Source organism: Ciconia boyciana, chromosome 34 (genome assembly GCF_034638445.1).
Source record: "Ciconia boyciana chromosome 34, ASM3463844v1, whole genome shotgun sequence".
Taxonomy (NCBI): Eukaryota; Metazoa; Chordata; class Aves; order Ciconiiformes; family Ciconiidae; genus Ciconia; species Ciconia boyciana.
Genome location: NC_132967.1, coordinates 724,677 through 742,552, shown reverse-complemented (window position 1 = coordinate 742,552; position 17,876 = coordinate 724,677). Strand labels below are relative to the sequence as shown.

At 65.0% G+C, this 17,876-nt stretch overlaps 3 protein-coding genes across 4 annotated transcripts in view; 2 read left to right on the top strand and 1 right to left on the bottom strand.

The window, feature by feature from the left end:
- Window positions 1-17,876, top strand: part of SLC35A2 (solute carrier family 35 member A2) — a 52,289-nt gene that overhangs the window by 10,176 nt on the left and 24,237 nt on the right. The window contains exon 5 of one of the 2 annotated variants that reach the window (XM_072849012.1): window positions 815-858. In XM_072849012.1, the coding sequence (XP_072705113.1) occupies window positions 815-842 (28 nt within the window). In that variant the 3' untranslated portion in view covers window positions 843-858. Of the gene's footprint in view, window positions 1-814; window positions 1,047-17,876 lie in introns of those variants that run through there. The other variant, XM_072849011.1, reaches the window with a different exon arrangement.
- PORCN (porcupine O-acyltransferase) lies at window positions 1,161-8,076 on the bottom strand. The gene is given in 15 exon segments (XM_072849037.1): window positions 1,161-1,452; window positions 1,552-1,662; window positions 1,752-1,837; window positions 2,551-2,614; window positions 2,682-2,758; window positions 2,850-2,950; window positions 3,086-3,211; window positions 4,447-4,577; window positions 5,249-5,362; window positions 5,364-5,434; window positions 5,595-5,638; window positions 6,815-6,965; window positions 6,967-7,002; window positions 7,759-7,895; window positions 8,003-8,076. Coding segments are annotated over 14 exon segments (1,350 nt in total). The 5' UTR covers window position 7,895; window positions 8,003-8,076; the 3' UTR covers window positions 1,161-1,350.
- CDK20 (cyclin dependent kinase 20) lies at window positions 8,460-17,779 on the top strand. The gene is given in 9 exon segments (XM_072849024.1): window positions 8,460-8,604; window positions 9,283-9,396; window positions 10,097-10,209; window positions 10,211-10,280; window positions 11,149-11,297; window positions 11,395-11,457; window positions 11,586-11,709; window positions 16,401-16,556; window positions 17,722-17,779. Coding segments are annotated over 9 exon segments (903 nt in total). The 5' UTR covers window positions 8,460-8,529; the 3' UTR covers window positions 17,761-17,779.

Here is a 17,876-nt window from a genome sequence, read left to right as displayed (position 1 = left end):
TGGGGGAGGGGGGCACTAACCCCACTAACGCCCGCGCGTAGAGCCCTATGGGATCCATAGGGACCCCCGCCTGTGGAGGGACCCCCCCAGGGCCGTATAGGAGCCATAGGGAGCCCCCCTAGGGCCATATGGGATACAGGACCCCCCCTGGGGGTGTATAGGAGTCACAGGGACACCCGTCCCCGGGGGCATATAGGATCCATAGGGACCCCCTGGATGTATAGGTCCCATAAGGTCTCTCTGGGAACCATAAAGACCCTCCCCAAGTGCCATAGGGACCCAGCCGAGGCCATATAGGAGCCATAGGGAGCCCCCTTAGGGGCATATAGGATACAGAAGGACCCCCTGGTGGTGTGTAGGAGCCATAGGGACCCCCCCCCCGGATGTATAGGTCCCATAAGGTCTCTCTGGGCACCATAAAGACCCTCCCCAGGTGCCACAGGGACTCCCCCCGGGGCTGTATAGGAGCCATAGGGACCTCTCTTAGGGCCATATAGGATACAGAATGAGCCACCTGGGGGTGTATAGGAGCCATAGGGACCCCCCCCGGGGGCATATAGGATCCATAGGGGCTCCCTGGATGTATAGGTCCCATAAGGTCTTTCTGGGAACCATAAAGACCCAGGTGCCATAGGGACACCACCCCCCCCCACCCCCGGGGCTGTATAGGAGCCATAGGGACCCCTGCTATGGGCATATAGGATACATGATGACCCCCTGGGGGTGTATAGGATCCATAGGGGACACCCCCCCCCGGGGCCCTATAGGAGCCATAGGGCCCCCCTCAGCCCCGGGGTCTCTCTCTCTCTTGCAGGTCTCCCTCCAAGGACAAGGGCTCCTGACGGGATCAACCGCCCCTCCCCCCCCCGGGCCCTATAGAGGCTATACGGACCCCCGGGCTCTATAGGAGCTGTACACCCCCAAAGGCCCTATAGACGCGCCCCCCCCCACACTCCATAGGGGCTCCGCGCCCCCTGCCCGGCCCTATAGGGGCCCCGCGCCGATCGCGTTTAACGTCGCTTTTCGGGTGAATTAAGCCGATTTCGGTCAAGCTCCGGCCCCGCGGCTCTATAGGCGGCGGGGACCCTTCCGCGCATGCGCCGCCCGGCCCCGCCCCCGCCGCGCTCCCATTGGTCGACGGGCAAGGAGCGAGCGGGAACCACCGAGAGGAGCCTTTATTGGGCCTAGAGCGGCCGCGGGACGCCACTTCTGCCCGCTCCCCGGGGAGGGCGGGTAAGACCATAGAGAGGAGCCTCCCGGCGGCCTAGAAGGGCCCGGGGTGGGGGAAAGAGCGGCCGGTCTTAATGGTGCCCTCCGCAAAACCAGTGCTCCCAGTGCTCCCAGTTCCCCTCACCGCAGGAGGCAGGCGAGCACCCAGCAACCCAGTGTCACCCAGTGGCTGGCCCAGTTCAGCTCCGACCACTTGCGGATGGTGTAGGACATCCCATAACCCTATGGGGACACAAAATGGCGTCGAGGACGGGGGGGAGGGGTGTTTGGGGGCGGGGACACCATTTTGGGGGGGTTCGGGGGGGTTTTGGGGTTCCCGACCTGCTCCTCGACCGCCTCGTCGGCCTCCACGTCAAAGAGGGCCCCCAGGTAGGAGAGGTGGAAGAGGGCGACGGCCCCCAGCGCCCCGTTCAGCCCCCGCACCCACAGCGCCTGCGGAAAGGGGGGGTGTGGGGGGCGGGGTGACGCCCCAACCCCCCCGCGCCACCAGCCCGGGGTCCCCCCCGTCCCCGGGTGCTCACGTCCTTGTGGCGGTGGCTGCAGCCGGGGGGGCAGCGCTTGGAGAGGACGCAGGCGTCAAAGATGGCGGCCAGGCGCTGCCGCAGCACTGGGGGAGGGGGGTGGGGTCATTGCTTGGCCACGCCCCCCACAGTCTCCACCCACAACTCCCTCTGCCCCACCCGCCCTCTGCAGTCTCCACCCACACCCCTCCAAAGCCCCACCCACTGAGCATAGCCCCACCCACACCCTTTAGGCCCTGCCCATACTCCCTCAGCCCTGCCCACACCTTATTGGCTCCACCCACAGCCCCATTTAGCCCCACCCACACCTTATTGGCTCCACCCACAGCCCCACTTAGCCCCACCCACACCTTATTGGCCCCACCCACACCTTATTGGCTCCACCCACAGCCCCATTTAGCCCCACCCACACCTTATTGGCCCCACCCACACCTTATTGGCTCCACCCACAGCCCCATTTAGCCCCACCCACTCGTTATAGGCTCCACACAAAGTCCTCGAGGCTCCACCCACCCCTCCAGGCTCCACCCCCAAACCCTCAGCCACACCCACACTCTCCAGGCTCCACCCCCCCTCAGCCCCACCCACGCTTTCCAGGCTCCACCCACTCCCTTTTAAGCCCCCCACCCCCTCAAGGCCCCTCCCACAGCCCATAAGCCCCTCCCCACCCCTTCAGGCTCCACCCACCCCTTCCCCTCCTCACTCCTCTCCCCTCCTCATCCCCTTGGCCCCTCCCCATCCCCTTGGCCACGCCCCCACCCCTCAGCCCCGCCCCAGGCCTTAAAGGGCCAGCGCTGACCGTGCTCCACGTAGGTGATGAGGCCGAGGGAGAGGAGGACGGCGGCCAGGTGGAAGCTGAGACCCTGGGGGGGGACACAGAGGGGTCAGGGGGTGTGGGGGGTTGGGGGCTCGGGGGGTTTGGGGGCTCACGTGGAGGAGGGCACTGGCCGCGTAGGTGCCCAGCACGGCAGCGAAGGTCCCCAGGCGCCGAGCGGTCTGGAACACGTCTGGTGACGCCGGTGACACCAGTTAAACCAGTAACACACCCCCCCCCCCCGCGCTCCCAGTAACCCTTCCCAGTCCTCCCAGTCGCCTCACAGGTGTGGAGCCAGCGGGACATGGGCAGGTTCCAGTTGGTGACGACGTCGGCCATGGAGCGCGGCAGCTCCACCCGCAGCGGCCGCGACACCGCCAGGTCCCTGAGGGGGCCATCGTCACCCGGGGTCCCCTCCTCGGACACCGGGGTCCCCGTGTGTGTGTCCCCCCCCACCCCGGGACACCGGGGTCCCCTCCTCGGACGCCGAGGGTCCCCTCCCGGGCGCGGGGTCCCTCACCAGCGGAGGTGGTCGTGGTGGAGGGAGGCGCCGGAGCCGGCCAGGGTGGCGGTGGCCTCGGAGAGGAAAGCCACAAAGTAGTTGCTGAAGTGGAAAGAGAGGGCGCTCTCGTAGGCGCGGAGCCACCTAGCGGATGGGAGGACACAGCAAGGGGGGGGGGAGACTTGGGGGGACGCACACCCCCGCGTCTCGTGTCCCCCCCGTCCCCCCTCCAGTGTCCCCACAGCACCCTGTGTGTCTCCCCTGTGTCCCCTCCCAAGCCCCCCCATGTCCCCCCAAGCCCCCCGTGTCCCCCCCATGTCCCTGCATCTCTATGTCCCTCCCGTGTCCCCCCCAGCCCCTGTGTCCCTTGTCACCCTGGTGTCCTCCCATGTTCCTCCCGTGTCCCCCCAAGCCCCCCATGTCCCCTGTCACCCCCTCAAGCCCTCCATGCCCCCCAAGCCCCCGTGTCCCCTGTCACCCCAATGTCCCCCGTGTCCCTCCCGTGTCCCCCCAAGCCCCCCATGTCCCCTGTCACCCCAGCGTCCCCCCAGCCCCCGTGTCCCTTGTCACCCTGGTGTCCCCCCATGTCCCCCCAGCCCCCATGTCCCCTATCACCCCAATGTCCCCCGTGTCCCCCCAAGCCCCCATGTCCCCTGTCACCCCCTCAAGCCCTCCATGTCCCCCCCATGTCCCCCCCAGCCCCCTGTGTCCCCTGTCACCCCGATGTCCCCCAAGCCCCCCATATCCCGTCACCCCCGAGCTCCCCATCTCCCCCGTGTCCCCTCGAGCCCCCCTTGTCCCCCCACCCCTCTACCTCCCCTCCATCCCATCCCCACGCCCCTATCCCTGCACCCCCATATGCCCCTAACCCCCCTGTACCCCCAAACCCCCCGTGCCCCTCCAAACCCCCCGTGGCCCCCAAACCCCCTGTGCTCCCCCAAACCCCCTCCATGCTCCTCCAAACCCCCATGGCCCCCAAAACTCCCTGTGCCCCTCCAAAACCCCCTCCATGCCCCTCCAAACCCCCTGTGCTCCTCCAAACCCCTCCGTGGCCCCCAAACCCCTCCATGCCCCCCAAACCCCTCCTGTGGCCCCCCAAACCCCCTCCGTGCCCCTCCAAACCCCCCTGTGCTCCTCCAAACCCTCCGTGGCCCCCAAAACCCCCTCCGTGCCCCCAAACCCCCTCCGTGCCCCCCAAACCCCCTCCGTGCCCCCCCCCTCACCTAGCAAAGACGGCTCCTGGGCAGCGGCAAGGCAAGGAGAGACAAGTCAGGGAGGGAGATCCCGGGGGGTGTTTGGGGGGCAGAGGGGTTTTGGGGGGCAGGGGGGTGTTGGGGGCAGAGGGGGTTTGGGGGTGCGGGGGGGTTTGGGGGTCTCACCGGCGCAGGGCGCGGGCGCCGTAGAGCGGCAGGAGGCAGGAGAAGAGGAAGGGGGCCAGGCAGGTGGAGACCAGCAGGCAGAGCAGGGCCAGCCCCAGGCTGCGCAGCCCCTTGCGGGCCCAGGCCGCGCTCTGGGGGGGGGACACCCCAAAATCACCCCTGGCACCCCCCCAATTCTCAGTGCCCCCCCCAAGATCTCCTCAGAACCCTCAGTGACACGCAGGTTCCTCCTCATGCTCCCTAAATCTTCTCTGACCCCCCCAAACTCCCTCGTGCCCCCAAACCCTCTGTGCCCCCCAGATCCCCCAAACTCCCTTGTGCCCCCAAATCCTCCCAAATCTGTGCCCCGATCCCCCAAACCCTCAATGCCCCCCAGATTCCCCCAAATCCTCTGTGCCCCCCAGATCCCCCAAACCCCTTATGCCCCCAAATCTCAGTGTCCCCGATCCCCCAAACCCTCAACGCCCCCAGATTCCCCCAAATCCTCTGTGCCCCCAGGTCCCCCAAACCCCCTTATGCCCCCAAATCCTCAGTGCTCCCCAAATCTCAGTGTCCCTGATCCCCCAAACCCTCAATGACCCCCAGATTCCCCCAAATCCTCTGTGCCCCCCAGATCCCCCAAACTCCCTCATGCCCCCCAATCCTCAGTGCCCCCCAAATCCCCCCAAACCCTCAATGCCCCCCAGATCCCCCCAAACTCCCTCGTGCCCCCCAAATCCCCCATCCCTCACTTGCCCCCCAAATCCCCTCCCCACCCCTCAAAGCCCCCCAATCCCCCGCACCCCTGTACCCCGCTCCGTACCAGGGGGGGCCCCTCGACGGCCCGCAGGTACGCCCCGAAAGGTTCCCAGGGCCCGAAGACGACGGAGCCGGGGGAGCAGAGGTACCCCAAAACCTGGGCGGGGGAGGGCTCCCCCGGCCCCCCCAGCCCCCCGATCCAGGTCGAAGCCCAGCGACACCGCCTTCATCGCCACCACCATCTGCGCCCCTGAGCCCCCCCCAAAATCAGGGGGGCACCCCCCAAGTATGGGGGGGCACCCCTGAGATATGGGGGGGGCACCCCCTGAGGGACCCAGGCATTTGGAGGGGGGACCCAGGGGTTTTTTTTGGGGGGGGGGCACCCCCCACGCCGGGGTGCGGGGTCTCACCTCGCATCTTGTGCCAGGTGACGGTGTCCACCATGTGCAGCTCCCTGCGAGGGGGGCTCCCAGTTACTCCCAGTTCATCCCAGTTACTCCCAGTTCATCCCAGTGCCCCCCCCCTCCCCAGTTCCACAGCAGGGCTCCCAGTTTACTCCCAGTCTCCTCCCCTCCCCCGCAATGCTCTCTCAAGCCTGCCCAGTTATTCCCAATGCCCTCCCAGTTACCTTCAGTGTCCCCCAGTCCCCTCCCAGTGCTCCCGATTCTCCCCCAGTATCTCCCAGTATCCACCCAGTGCTCCCCAATCTCTCTCGCAGCAGCCCCAATCCCCCTCAACTCCCCTCCAGTCCCTCCCAGTGCCCCCAACTCCCCTCCCAGCGCCCGCAGTGCCCCCAATCCCCCTCCCAGTTACCTCTAGAACCCCTCTAGTACCCCCAGTCCCCTCCCAGTCCCCCATTCCCCTCCCAGCACCCCCAATCCACCTCCCAGTTACCTCCAGAACCCTCCCAGTGCTCCCCAGTCCCCTCCAACGCCCCCAACTCCTGTCCCAGCACCCCCAATCTCCCCCAATCCCCCTCCCAGTTACCTCCAGAACCCCCCAGTCCCCTCCAACGCCCCCAACTCCCCTCCCAGTGCCCCCAATCTCCCCCAATCCCCTCCCAGTTACCTCCAGAACCCACCCAGTCCCCTCCAACGCCCCAACTCCTCCCAGCACCCCAATCCCCCTCCCAGTTACCTCCAGAACCCCCAGTCCTCTCCCAGCACTCCCAATCTCTCCCAATCTCCCCCAATCCCCTCCCAGTTACCTCCAGAACCCCCAGTCCCCCCATTCCCTCCCAGCACCCCCAATCTCCCTCCCAGTTACCTCCGGAACCCCCCAGTCCCCTCGAACACTCCCAACTCCCTCCCAGTTACCTCCAGACCCCCAGTCCCCTCAAACACCCCCAACTCCTCCCAGCACCCCCAATCCCCTCCCAGTTACCTCCAGAACCCCCCAGTCCCTTCATTCCTCCCAGCACCCCCAATCCCCTCCCAGTTACCTCCAGACCCCCTCCAGTCCCCTCGAACACCCCCAACTCCTCCCAGTTACCTCCAGACCCCTCCAGTCCCCTCGAACACCCCCAACTCCCCTCCCAGCACCCCCAACCTCCCCAATCCCCTCCCAGCCTCCCCAACCCACCCCCTCCCCCAATCCCAGTCTCCCCCAGTCCCCCCAGCACCCCCCGTACCCCATCAGGAGGTAGCTGAGGGCGGCCAGGGCGAGGCAGAGCCCGCGCTGGGCCCGGGCCCGGCTCAGCAGGAGGGTGAGGGCGCAGAGCCCGCTCAGCAGGGCCACCCACAGCGCCTGCGCCCCGAAGAAATGGTGCAGGGCCAGCAGGCCCCGCCGCCGCCCCGCGTGCTTCCCCCCGTGGCAGCGCTGCGCACGCCGACAACGGGGGGCGGTCAGCCCGGCCGGGGATCCCCCGGGAAAGGCCCCATAGGATGGGGGCTCTTATGGGGGGGGTGGTGGCTGGGTTCCCCCAGATGTCTGAGGTCCCACCCAAATCATGGGTGTTGTGACCCCCCCCCAATGCCTAGGTCTCCCTCCCACTCCTGGGTGGTCCCCCAAAACCCCTGGGTGCCCCCCAATGTCTGGGTCCCCCTCCCACACTCCTGGGTCCCCCCCCGACTCATGGGTGGCCCCACACCAACCCCTGGGTGCCCCCAAACCCCTGGGTCCCTCTCCCACTCCTGGGTGGACCCCCCAAACTCCTGGGTGTGCCTCTCCCCAATACCTGTGTCTCTCCCCAAACTCCTGACCCCCAAACCCCTGCATGCCCCCAGACCCCTGGGTGCCCCCACCCAATGTCTGGGTCCCCCTAAACTCCTCTTGCCCTCCCCTCCCAGACCCCTCCATGCCCCCAAGACCCCTGGGTGCCCCCACCCAATATGAGTACCCCAAACTCCTGCCCCCCCAATACCTGGGTCCCCCCCTGATGCCTGGGTCCCCCTAAACTCCTGGGTTCTCCCCAATGCCTGGGTCCCCTCTCGATGCCTTGGGGTCCCCCCCAAATGCCTGGGTCCCCTTAAACTCCTGCCCCCCCGATGCCTGGGCATCCCCATACTATTGGGTGTCCCCTCCAACGCCTGGGTCCCCCAAACTCCTTGCCCCCCCCGATACCGCCCCACTCACGCAGCCGGTGCAGCAGCCGAGCCCCCAGGCAGAGCAGCAGCAGCGGCCAGAGCTGGGCCAGGCCCTGCCGCGCCGTCGGTACCACACAGCCGGGCAGCACTTGCGCCGCGAACTCCCGCGGCGGCAGCGCCGCCATCCTGGGGGGGGGGGGAGACGGGATGGACACGGGATGGACACGGGGGGCGGGGGCCGTGGGGACCCCCCCCGGGACCCCGCTCGGGTCCCCCTCACCCCAGCCCCGCACCTTCCCCCGGCGCCGCCGCCGTCTGCCCGCGCTGAGGGGGAGCGACGCCGCCGGCCTGAGGAGAAAGGGGCGGAGTCTTCCCACCGACCAATCACCGCCCGTTCTCCCTCCCCGCGCAGACGGGCTGACCAATCAGAACGCGGCGCGGCCAAATGGCGGCGGGGGACGGGGCCGCCGTTGTCAAGGGCGGGATATGGTTGCCAGGGAGCGGGGGATGCCGGTCGCAGGGGGCGGGGCCTGGTTGCTAGGGGCGGGGCGCGGTTGCCGCGGAGCGGGACGGGTTGCTAGGGGCGGGGCCTGGTTGCCAGGGGCGGGGCGCGGTTGCCGGGGAGCGGGACGGGGTTGCCAGGGGCGGGGCAGGGTTTCTAGGGGCGGGGTCTGGTTGCCAGGGGCGGGGCGCGGTTGCCAGTGGGCCGCCAGGTACCTAGGGGAGCCGCGCGGGGCATTGTGGGTCGGAGGGGGTCGGTCCTCCAGCATCCCATAATGCCCCGCCGCTTTCCACCTCATCCCTTCTCAGCGCCACCAGTATGGACCAGTACATCGTGCTGGGCCGCATCGGGGAGGGCGCCCACGGCGTCGTCTTTAAGGCCAAAGACAGGGAGGTGGGGCTGGGCCCTGTGGGGGGGCCTGGGTCCCATTTTGGGGGCTCTGTGGGCCTGGGTCCCATTTTGGGGCTCTGTGGGCCTGGGTCTGTTTGGGGGGGGCTCTGTGGGCCCGGATCCCCTTGTTGGGGGACTCTGTGGGCCTGGGTCCCATTTTTGGGGGACTCTGTGGGCCTGGATCTGTTTTGGGGCTGTCTGTGGGCCTGGGTCCCCTTTGGGGGGGGCTCTGTGGGCCTGGGTCCGCTTTTGGGGCTGTCTGTAGGTCTGGGTCCCATTTGGGGGGGCTCTGTGGGCCTGGGTCCCCTTTTTGGGGAGGCTCTGTGGGCCTGGGTCCCATTTTGGGGGGGCTCTGTGGGCCTGGATCTGTTTTGGGGCTGTCTGTGGGCCTGGGTCCCCTTTTGGGGGGGGACTCTGTGAGCCTGGGTCCCATTTTGGGGCTCTGTGGGCCTGGGTCTGTTTTGGGGCTGTCTGTGGGCCTGGGTCCCCTTTTTGGGGGGGGGCTCTGTGGGCCTGGGTCCCATTTTGGGGGGGCTCTGTGGGCCTGGCTCTGTTTTGTGGCTGTCTGGGTCTGTTTTGGGCTCAGGTTCCCTTTTTGGGGGGGCTCTGTGGGCCCAGGTCCCCTTTTGGGGGTGTCTGTGGGTCTGGGACCCCCCTCAAACACCCCTGCCCCCCCCCCAGACAGGCGAAATGGTGGCCCTGAAGAAGGTTCCCCTGCGGCGCCCCGAAGAGGGGGTGCCCCCCCAAACCCTGCGGGAGATCAAAGCCCTGCGGGAGATCGAGGACCACCCCCACGTGAGTGTGTGCCCCCCCCCCACGCCTGGCTCCCCTCCAGATCTTGGGGTCCCCCCTCACTTTCTGTACCCCACCTAATTCTGTATTGGGGTCCCCCCCACACCCAGATACTGGGGACCCCCACGAATTCCTGGGTCTTCCCCCAACACCTCGGTTCCCATCTAGATTTTGGGGTCCCCCCATCTCTTGTACCCCCCCAAAGCCCCATCAGGCTCCTCCTACAGCAGGATTTGGGGGTCCCCCCTCCTCACCCGGACCCCCCTAAACTCCTGGGTGCCCCTCTAGATCTTGGGGTCCCCCTAAACTCCCTATACCCCCTCATCCACTATACCCCCCAAACCCATGTCAGGCTCCTCCCACAGCAGGATTTGGGGTCCCCTCTCTTGTGGACCCCTAATTCCCCCCCGGGTCCCCCTTTAGATATTGGGGTGCCCCCAACCCCTTGTACCCCCCAAGCCCCTATCAGACTCCTCCCACAGCAGGATTTGGGGTCCCCCTCCTCTCCTGGACCCCTTAAAGCCCCCCAAACCCCTTAAAGCCCCCCAAACCCCTCATACTCTTCTCTCACCTTCTATATGCCCCCCCCACACCCTATATCAGGCTCCTCCTATGAGACAATATGGGGGTCTCCCCCCCAGGGGTTTGGGGTCCCCCCTGTTTTGGGGTCCCCTAACCCCCTCCATCGTGTCCCCCCCCCAAGGTGGTCCGGCTCCGTGCCGCCTTCGCCCAGGGTCCCGCCGTCGTCCTGGCCTTCGATTTCCTGGTGGGAGATTTGGGGGGGCTCCTGCGAGCCGCCCCCGCCCCCTGCCCCCCGCGTCCGGGCCCTGCTGGCCATGACCTTGAGGGGCCTGGGACACTGTCACCGCCAGCGCATCCTGCATCGGGTGAGGGGGGGGACCCCGAAATTTGGGGGGGACCCCCGAAATTTTGGGTCCCCCCAAACCCCACGATCTAAGGGGGAATCCAGGCGTCTGGGGGGAGGACCCGAGGATGTGTGTATGGGGGGAACACCCCAATATTGGGATGTGGGGGACCCTGATATGGGGTTAGGGGGTATAGGGGTTTGGGGTGGGGGGACCCCAAAATCTAGAGGGGGACCCCAAGATCCAGGCAGGGGACCCAGGAGTTTGGGGAGGGTGGGGGGCCCTGCTATCTATGGGGGACTCTGATATGGAGGTTTGAGGAGGGGACTATAGGGGTGAGGGAGCTATAGGGGTCGGGGGTATAGGGGTCTGGGGGACCCCAAAATCTAGAGGGGGACCCCAAGATCCAGGCAGGGGACCCAGGAGTTTGGGGAGGGTGGGGGCACCCTGCTATCTATGGGGGACCCTGATAGGAGGTTTGGGGGGCTATAGGGAGTTTGGGGGGCTGTAGGGGGTGAGGGGGCTATAGAGGGTTGGGGGGTATGGGGGTGAGGGGGACCCTGAAATCTAGAGGGGGCCCCAAGATCTGGGGAGGGTCCCAGAAATTCGGGGGGGGGGGCATGCGCTATCTATGGGGGACCCTGATATGGAATTTGAGGAGGGGCTATAGGGGGTGAGGGGGGCTATAGGGGTTGGGGGGTATAGGGGTCTGGGGGACCCCAAAATCTAGAGGGGGACCCCAAGATCCAGGAGGGGACCCAGGAGTTTGGGGAGGGTGGGGGCACCCGCTATCTATGGGGGACCCTGATAGGGGTGAGGGGGCTGTAGGGGTGAGGGGGGCTATAGGGGTGGGGGGTATAGGGGTCGGGGGGGACACCCCAAAATCTAGAGGGGGGACCCAGATATTGGGGCGCAGGACCTGAAACCGGCCAACCTGCTGCTGGACGGGAGGGGCCGCCTGAAGCTGGCCGATTTCGGGCTGGCCCGAGTCCTGGCCACCCCCCGGGGACGTCCCTACAGCCACCAAGTGGCCACCAGGTATTTTTGGGGGGGGTCCCCCTGTGTGTCCGTGTCACCCCCCCCCCCCAAAAAAAAAAATCTGAGGGTCCCCCCCACTGAACCCCAATTTTTTTAGGTGGTATCGAGCCCCCGAACTCCTCTACGGCGCCCGGCACTACGACGAAGGGGTCGACCTGTGGTGAGCAGCGGAAAATGGGGGGGACCCCCCCCGAAATTGGGGACCCCCCCTAAAAATTGGGGACCCCCCCGAAATTGGGGACCCCCCCCGGATGTGGGGGACCCCCGCTGAGCGCGGCCCCCCCGCAGGGCGGTGGGGTGTATTTTTGGGGAGCTGTTGAACCTGTCCCCCCTGTTCCCCGGGGAGAACGACATCGAGCAGCTCTGCTGCGTCCTGCGGGCGCTCGGCACCCCCAGCCCCCGCCTCTGGCCGGTGAGGCACTGGGAGGGACTGGGAGGGACTGGGAAGGGGTGGGGGTGGGGGGAAGGGGGGGGGAAGGGGTCTTGGGAGCACTGGGAGGGCACGGGGGGATACTGGGAGGGCACGGGGGGGTATTGGGAGGCCACAGGGGTGTGTTGAGGGGCACTGGGGGATACTGGGAGGGCACTGGGGGATACTGGGAGGGCACTGGGGGTGTGTTGAGAGGTTACTGGCATACTGGGAGGGGCACTGGGGGATACTGGGAGGGCACTGGGGGTGTGTTGAGGGGTTACTGAGATACTGGGAGGGGCAGTGGGGGATACTGGGAGGGCAGTGGGGGATACTGGGAGGGCACTGGGGGTGTGTTGAGGGGTTACTGAGATACTGGGAAGGGCACTGGGGGATACTGGGAGGGCACTGGGGGATACTGGGAGGGCACTGGGGGTGTGTTGAGGGGTTACTGGCATACTGGGAAGGGCACTGGGGGATACTGGGAGGGCATTGGGACATACTGGGAGGGCACTGGGGGTGTGTTGAGGGGTTACTGGCATACTGGGAGGGGCACTGGGGGATACTGGGAGGGTACTGGGGGTGTGTTGAGAGGTTACTGGCATACTGGGAGGGGCACTGGGGGATACTGGGAGGGTACTGGGGGTGTGTTGAGAGGTTACTGAGATACTGGGAGGGGCACTGGGGGATACTGGGAGGGCACTGGGGGATACTGGGAGGGCACTGGGGGTGTGTTGAGGGGTTACTGAGATACTGGGAGGGCACTGGGGGATACTGGGAGGGCATTGGGACATACTGGGAGGGCACTGGGGGTGTGTTGAGAGGTTACTGAGATACTGGGAGGGGCACTGGGGGATACTGGGAGGGGCACTGGGGGATACTGGGAGGGCACTGGGGGTGTGTTGAGGGGTTACTGAGATACTGGGAGGGGCACTGGGGGATACTGGGAGGGCACTGGGGGTGTGTTGAAGGGTTACTGAGATACTGGGAGGGGCACTGGGGGATACTGGGAGGGCACTGGGGGATACTGGGAGGGCACTGGGGGTGTGTTGAGGGGTTACTGAGATACTGGGAAGGGCACTGGGGGATACTGGGAGGGCACTGGGAGATACTGGGAGGGCACTGGGGGTGTGTTGAGAGGTTACTGGCATACTGGGAGGGGCACTGGGGGATACTGGGAGGGCACTGGGAGATACTGGGAGGGCACTGGGGGTGTGTTGAGAGGTTACTGAGATACTGGGAGGGGCACTGGGGATACTGGGAAGGGCACTGGGGGATACTGGGAGGGCACTGGGGGTGTGTTGAGAGGTTACTGGCATACTGGGAGGGGCACTGGGGGATACTGGGAGGGCACTGGGAGATACTGGGAGGGCACTGGGGGTGTGTTGAGAGGTTACTGAGATACTGGGAGGGGCACTGGGGGATACTGGGAGGGCACTGGGGGATACTGGGAGGGCACTGGGGGTGTGTTGAGGGGTTACTGAGATACTGGGAAGGGCACTGGGGGATACTGGGAGGGCACTGGGAGATACTGGGAGGGCACTGGGGGTGTGTTGAGAGGTTACTGGCATACTGGGAGGGGCACTGGGGGATACTGGGAGGGCACTGGGAGATACTGGGAGGGCACTGGGGGTGTGTTGAGGGGTTACTGAGATACTGGGAGGGGCACTGGGGGATACTGGGAGGGCACTGGGGGATACTGGGAGGGCACTGGGGGTGTGTTGAGGGGTTACTGAGATACTGGGAAGGGCACTGGGGGATACTGGGAGGGCACTGGGGGATACTGGGAGGGCACTGGGGGTGTGTTGAGAGGTTACTGGCATACTGGGAGGGGCACTGGGGATACTGGGAGGGCACTGGGGTGTGTTGAGAGGTTACTGGCATACTGGGAGGGGCACTGGGGGATACTGGGAGGGGCACTGGGGGATACTGGGAGGGCACTGGGGGTGTGTTGAGGGGTTACTGAGATACTGGGAAGGGCACTGGGGGATACTGGGAGGGCACTGGGAGATACTGGGAGGGCACTGGGGGTGTGTTGAGGGGTTACTGAGATACTGGGAAGGGCACTGGGGGATACTGGGAGGGCACTGGGAGATACTGACGGGGCACTGGGGGTGTGTTGAGAGGTTACTGAGATACTGGGAGGGGCACTGGGGGATACTGGGAGGGCACTGGGAGATACTGGGAGGGCATTGGGACATACTGGGAGGGCACTGGGGGTGTGTTGAGGGGTTACTGAGATACGGGGAGGTTTACTGGGACATACTGGGAGGGCACTGGGGGATACTGGGAGGCCACAGAGATACATTGAGGGTTTAGTAGGGGATACTGGGAGGTTTAGTGGGCGATACTGGGAGGGTACTGGGAGATACTGGGAGGCCATTAGAATATGTTGAAGCGTGAGTTGCATACTGGGAGGAGTACTGGGACATACTGGGCGGTCCACTGGGACATACTGGGAGAGCACTGGCGTGTGATGAAGGGTCACTCACATGCTGGGAGGGCCACTGGGGGATACTGGGAGGCCACTGGGGCACACTGGGAGGGCACAGGAATATGTTGAGGGGTCACTGGCATACTGGGAGGTATACTGGGAGGGTACTGGGAGCCACTGGGACATACTGGGGTGCTGTGCGATGGCACTGGGTGACAGCAGAGAGATGGGCACCCGTAGTGGGGTGTACTGGTGGTTACTGGGGCATACTGGGAGATGTTGGGGAACCATTGAGCTATGCTGGGAGGTACTGGGATGGTACTGGGGAGCGTTGGGGGATACTGGGGGGATACTGGGAGCTACTGGGAAACCAGTAAAACGTACTGGGATGGTACTGGGGAGTGTTTGGGGATACTGGGAGCTACTGGGAAACCAGTAAAACGTACTGGGGTGTACTGGGATGGTACTGGGGAGTGTTTGGGGATACTGGGGGGATACTGGGAGCTACTGGGAAACCAGTAAAACGTACTGGGGTGTACTGGGATGGTACTGAGGAGTGTTTGAGGTTACTGGGAGATACTGGGATAATACTGGGGGCTACTGGGAGCTACTGGGAAACCAGTAAAAGATATTGGGGTGTACTGGGATGGTACTGGGGAGTGCTTGGGGCTACTGGGAGCTACTGGGAAACCAGTAAAAGGCATTGGGGTGTACTGGGATGGTACTGGGCAGTGCTTGGGGCTACTGGGAGCTACTGGGAAACCATTAAAAGGCATTGGGGTGTACTGGGATGGTACTGGGGAGTGCTTGGGGCTACTGGGAGCTACTGGGAAACCATTGAAATGCATTGGGGTGTACTGGGATGGTACTGGGGAGTGCTTGGGGCTACTGGGAGCTACTGGGAAACCATTGAAATGCATTGGGCTGTACTGGGATGGTACTGGGGAGTGTTTGGGGCTACTGGGAGCTACTGGGAGACCATTGAAATGCATTGGGGTGTACTGGGATGATACTGGGGAGTGCTTGGGGCTACTGGGAGCTACTGGGAAACCATTGAAAGCCATTGGGCTGTACTGGGATGGTACTGGGGAGTGCTTGGGGCTACTGGGAGCTACTGGGAAACCATTGAAACGCATTGGTCTGTACTGGGATGGTACTGGGGAGTGCTTGGGGCTACTGGGAGCTACTGGGAAACCATTGAAACGCATTGGGGTGTACTGGGATGGTACTGGGGAGTGCTTGGGGTTACTGGGAGCTACTGGGAAACCAGTAAAAGGCATTGGGGTGTACTGGGATGGTACTGGGGAGTGCTTGGGGCTACTGGGAGCTACTGGGAAACCAGTAAAAGGTATTGGGCTGTACTGGGATGGTACTGGGGAGTGCTTGGGACTACTGGGGGGCTACTGGGAAACCAGTAAAAGGCATTGGGGTGTACTGGGATGGTACTGGGGAGTGCTTGGGGCTACTGGGAGCTACTGGGAAACCATTGAAACCCATTGGGCTGTACTGGGATGGTACTGGGGAGTGCTTGGGGCTACTGCGAGCTACTGGGAGACCATTGAAATGCATTGGGGTGTACTGGGATGATACTGGGGAGTGCTTGGGGCTACTGGGAGCTACTGGGAAACCATTGAAACCCATTGGGCTGTACTGGGATGGTACTGGGGAGTGCTTGGGGCTACTGGGAGCTACTGGGAAACCATTAAAAGGCATTGGGGTGTACTGGGATGGTACTGGGGAGTGCTTGGGGCTACTGGGAGCTACTGGGAAACCATTGAAACCCATTGGTCTGTACTGGGATGGTACTGGGGAGTGCTTGGGGCTACTGGGAGCTACTGGGAAACCATTGAAACGCCTTGGTCTGTACTGGGATGGTACTGGGGAGTGTTTGGGGCTACTGGGAGCTACTGGGAAACCATTAAAAGGCATTGCGGTGTACTGGGATGGTACTGGGGAGTGCTTGGGGTTACTGGGAGCTACTGGGAAACCATTGAAACGCATTAGGGTGTACTGGGATGGTACTGGGCAGTGCTTGGGGCTACTGGGAGCTACTGGGAGACCATTGAAATGCATTGGGGTGTACTGGGATGATACTGGGGAGTGCTTGGGGCTACTGGGAGCTACTGGGAAACCATTGAAACCCATTGGTCTGTACTGGGATGGTACTGGGGAGTGCTTGGGGCTACTGAGGGGCTACTAGGAGTAGCGGGGGGGGGCACTGGGAGGAACTGGGCCGCACTGGGAGGTACTGGTCCGGCAGGAGCTGTCGGAGCTTCCCGATTACCCCAAGATCCGGTTCCGGCGGCAGCGCCCGGCCCCGCTGGCGCAGCTCGTGCCCGAGGCCCCGCCCGACGCCCGCGACCTCCTGCGCCGCTTCCTCCGCTACCCCTCGCGCCAGCGCATCCGCGCCCACCAGGTGGGGGCGCCCCCAAAATGGGGGGGGGCCCCAAAAATTGGGGAGGGGCACCGGGTTGGTCATGGGGGCACCCATGGGGGACGCCGGCATCCGGGGGATTCAGGTGTCTGGGGGGGGGGGATTTGGGGGGGGGGGGGCTAAGGGGGGAGCCAGGATTTTGGGGGGATCCCAGAATTTGGGGGACCCCAAGATTTGGGGAGGGGCACCCAGTTGGTCATGGGGGCACCCATGGGGGACGCCGGCATCCGGGGGATTCAGGTGTCTGGGGGTGGGGGGATTTGGGGGGGGGAGCTGGGTGGGCTAAGGGGGACCCCAAAATTTGGAGGGACCCCAAGATTTGGGGAGGGGCACCCAGTTGGTCATGGGGGCACCCATGGGGGACGCCGGCATCCGGGGGGGATTCAGGTGTCTGGGGGGGGATTTGGGGGGGGGGAGCTGGGTGGGCTAAGAGGGAGCCAGGATTTTGGGGGGATCCCAGAATTTGGGGGACCCCAAGATTTGGGGAGGGGCACCCAGTTGGTCATGGGGGCACCCATGGGGGACGTCGGCATCCGGGGGGATTCAGGTGTCTGGGGGTGGGGGGGGGATTTAGGGGTGGGGGGGGAGCTGGGTGGGCTAAGGGGGAGCCAGGATTTTGGGGGGATCCCAGAATTTGGGGGACCCCAAGATTTGGGGAGGGGCACCCAGTTGGTCATGGGGGCACCCATGGGGGATCCAGATTTCTGGGGGGATTTGGGGGTGGGGAGGTTTAGGGGTGCTGGGGGATTTGGGTGTGGGGGGAGCTGCACAGGCTAAGAGGGGACCCCAAAATTTGGAGGGGACCCCAAGATTTGGGGAGGGGCACCGGGTTGGTCATGGGGGCACCCATGGGGGACGCCGGCATCTGGGGGGATTCAGGTGTCTGGGGGGTGGGGGGGATTTGGGGGGGGGGAGCTGGGTGGGCTAAGGGGGGACCCCAAAATTTGGGGGGACCCAGGTGTCCGGGAGACGTGGGGTCCTAACAGACTGGGGGTCCCCCCGCCATCTTCCCCCCCTCCCCTTCCCTGTGGGGGTTTTTTTTTGGGGGGGGGGGGGGTGTCCTGGGAGGGTGTGGGAATATGGGGGCCCCTGGGAGGGCGGTTTGGGGGTCCCCTCTGATGAGACCCCCCCTCTTTTTGTCTCACAGGCCCTGCTGCACCCCTTCTTTTCGGCCCCCTGGAGCTGACCCCCCTCCGCCCCGGGGGCCTCCGGCAGCCCCCGATTTCAACCTGGACACCCCCATATTGCCAGCACTGCCCCCCCAGCGCCCTGACCCCCCGCGCCGGGGGACCCCGCTGAGCC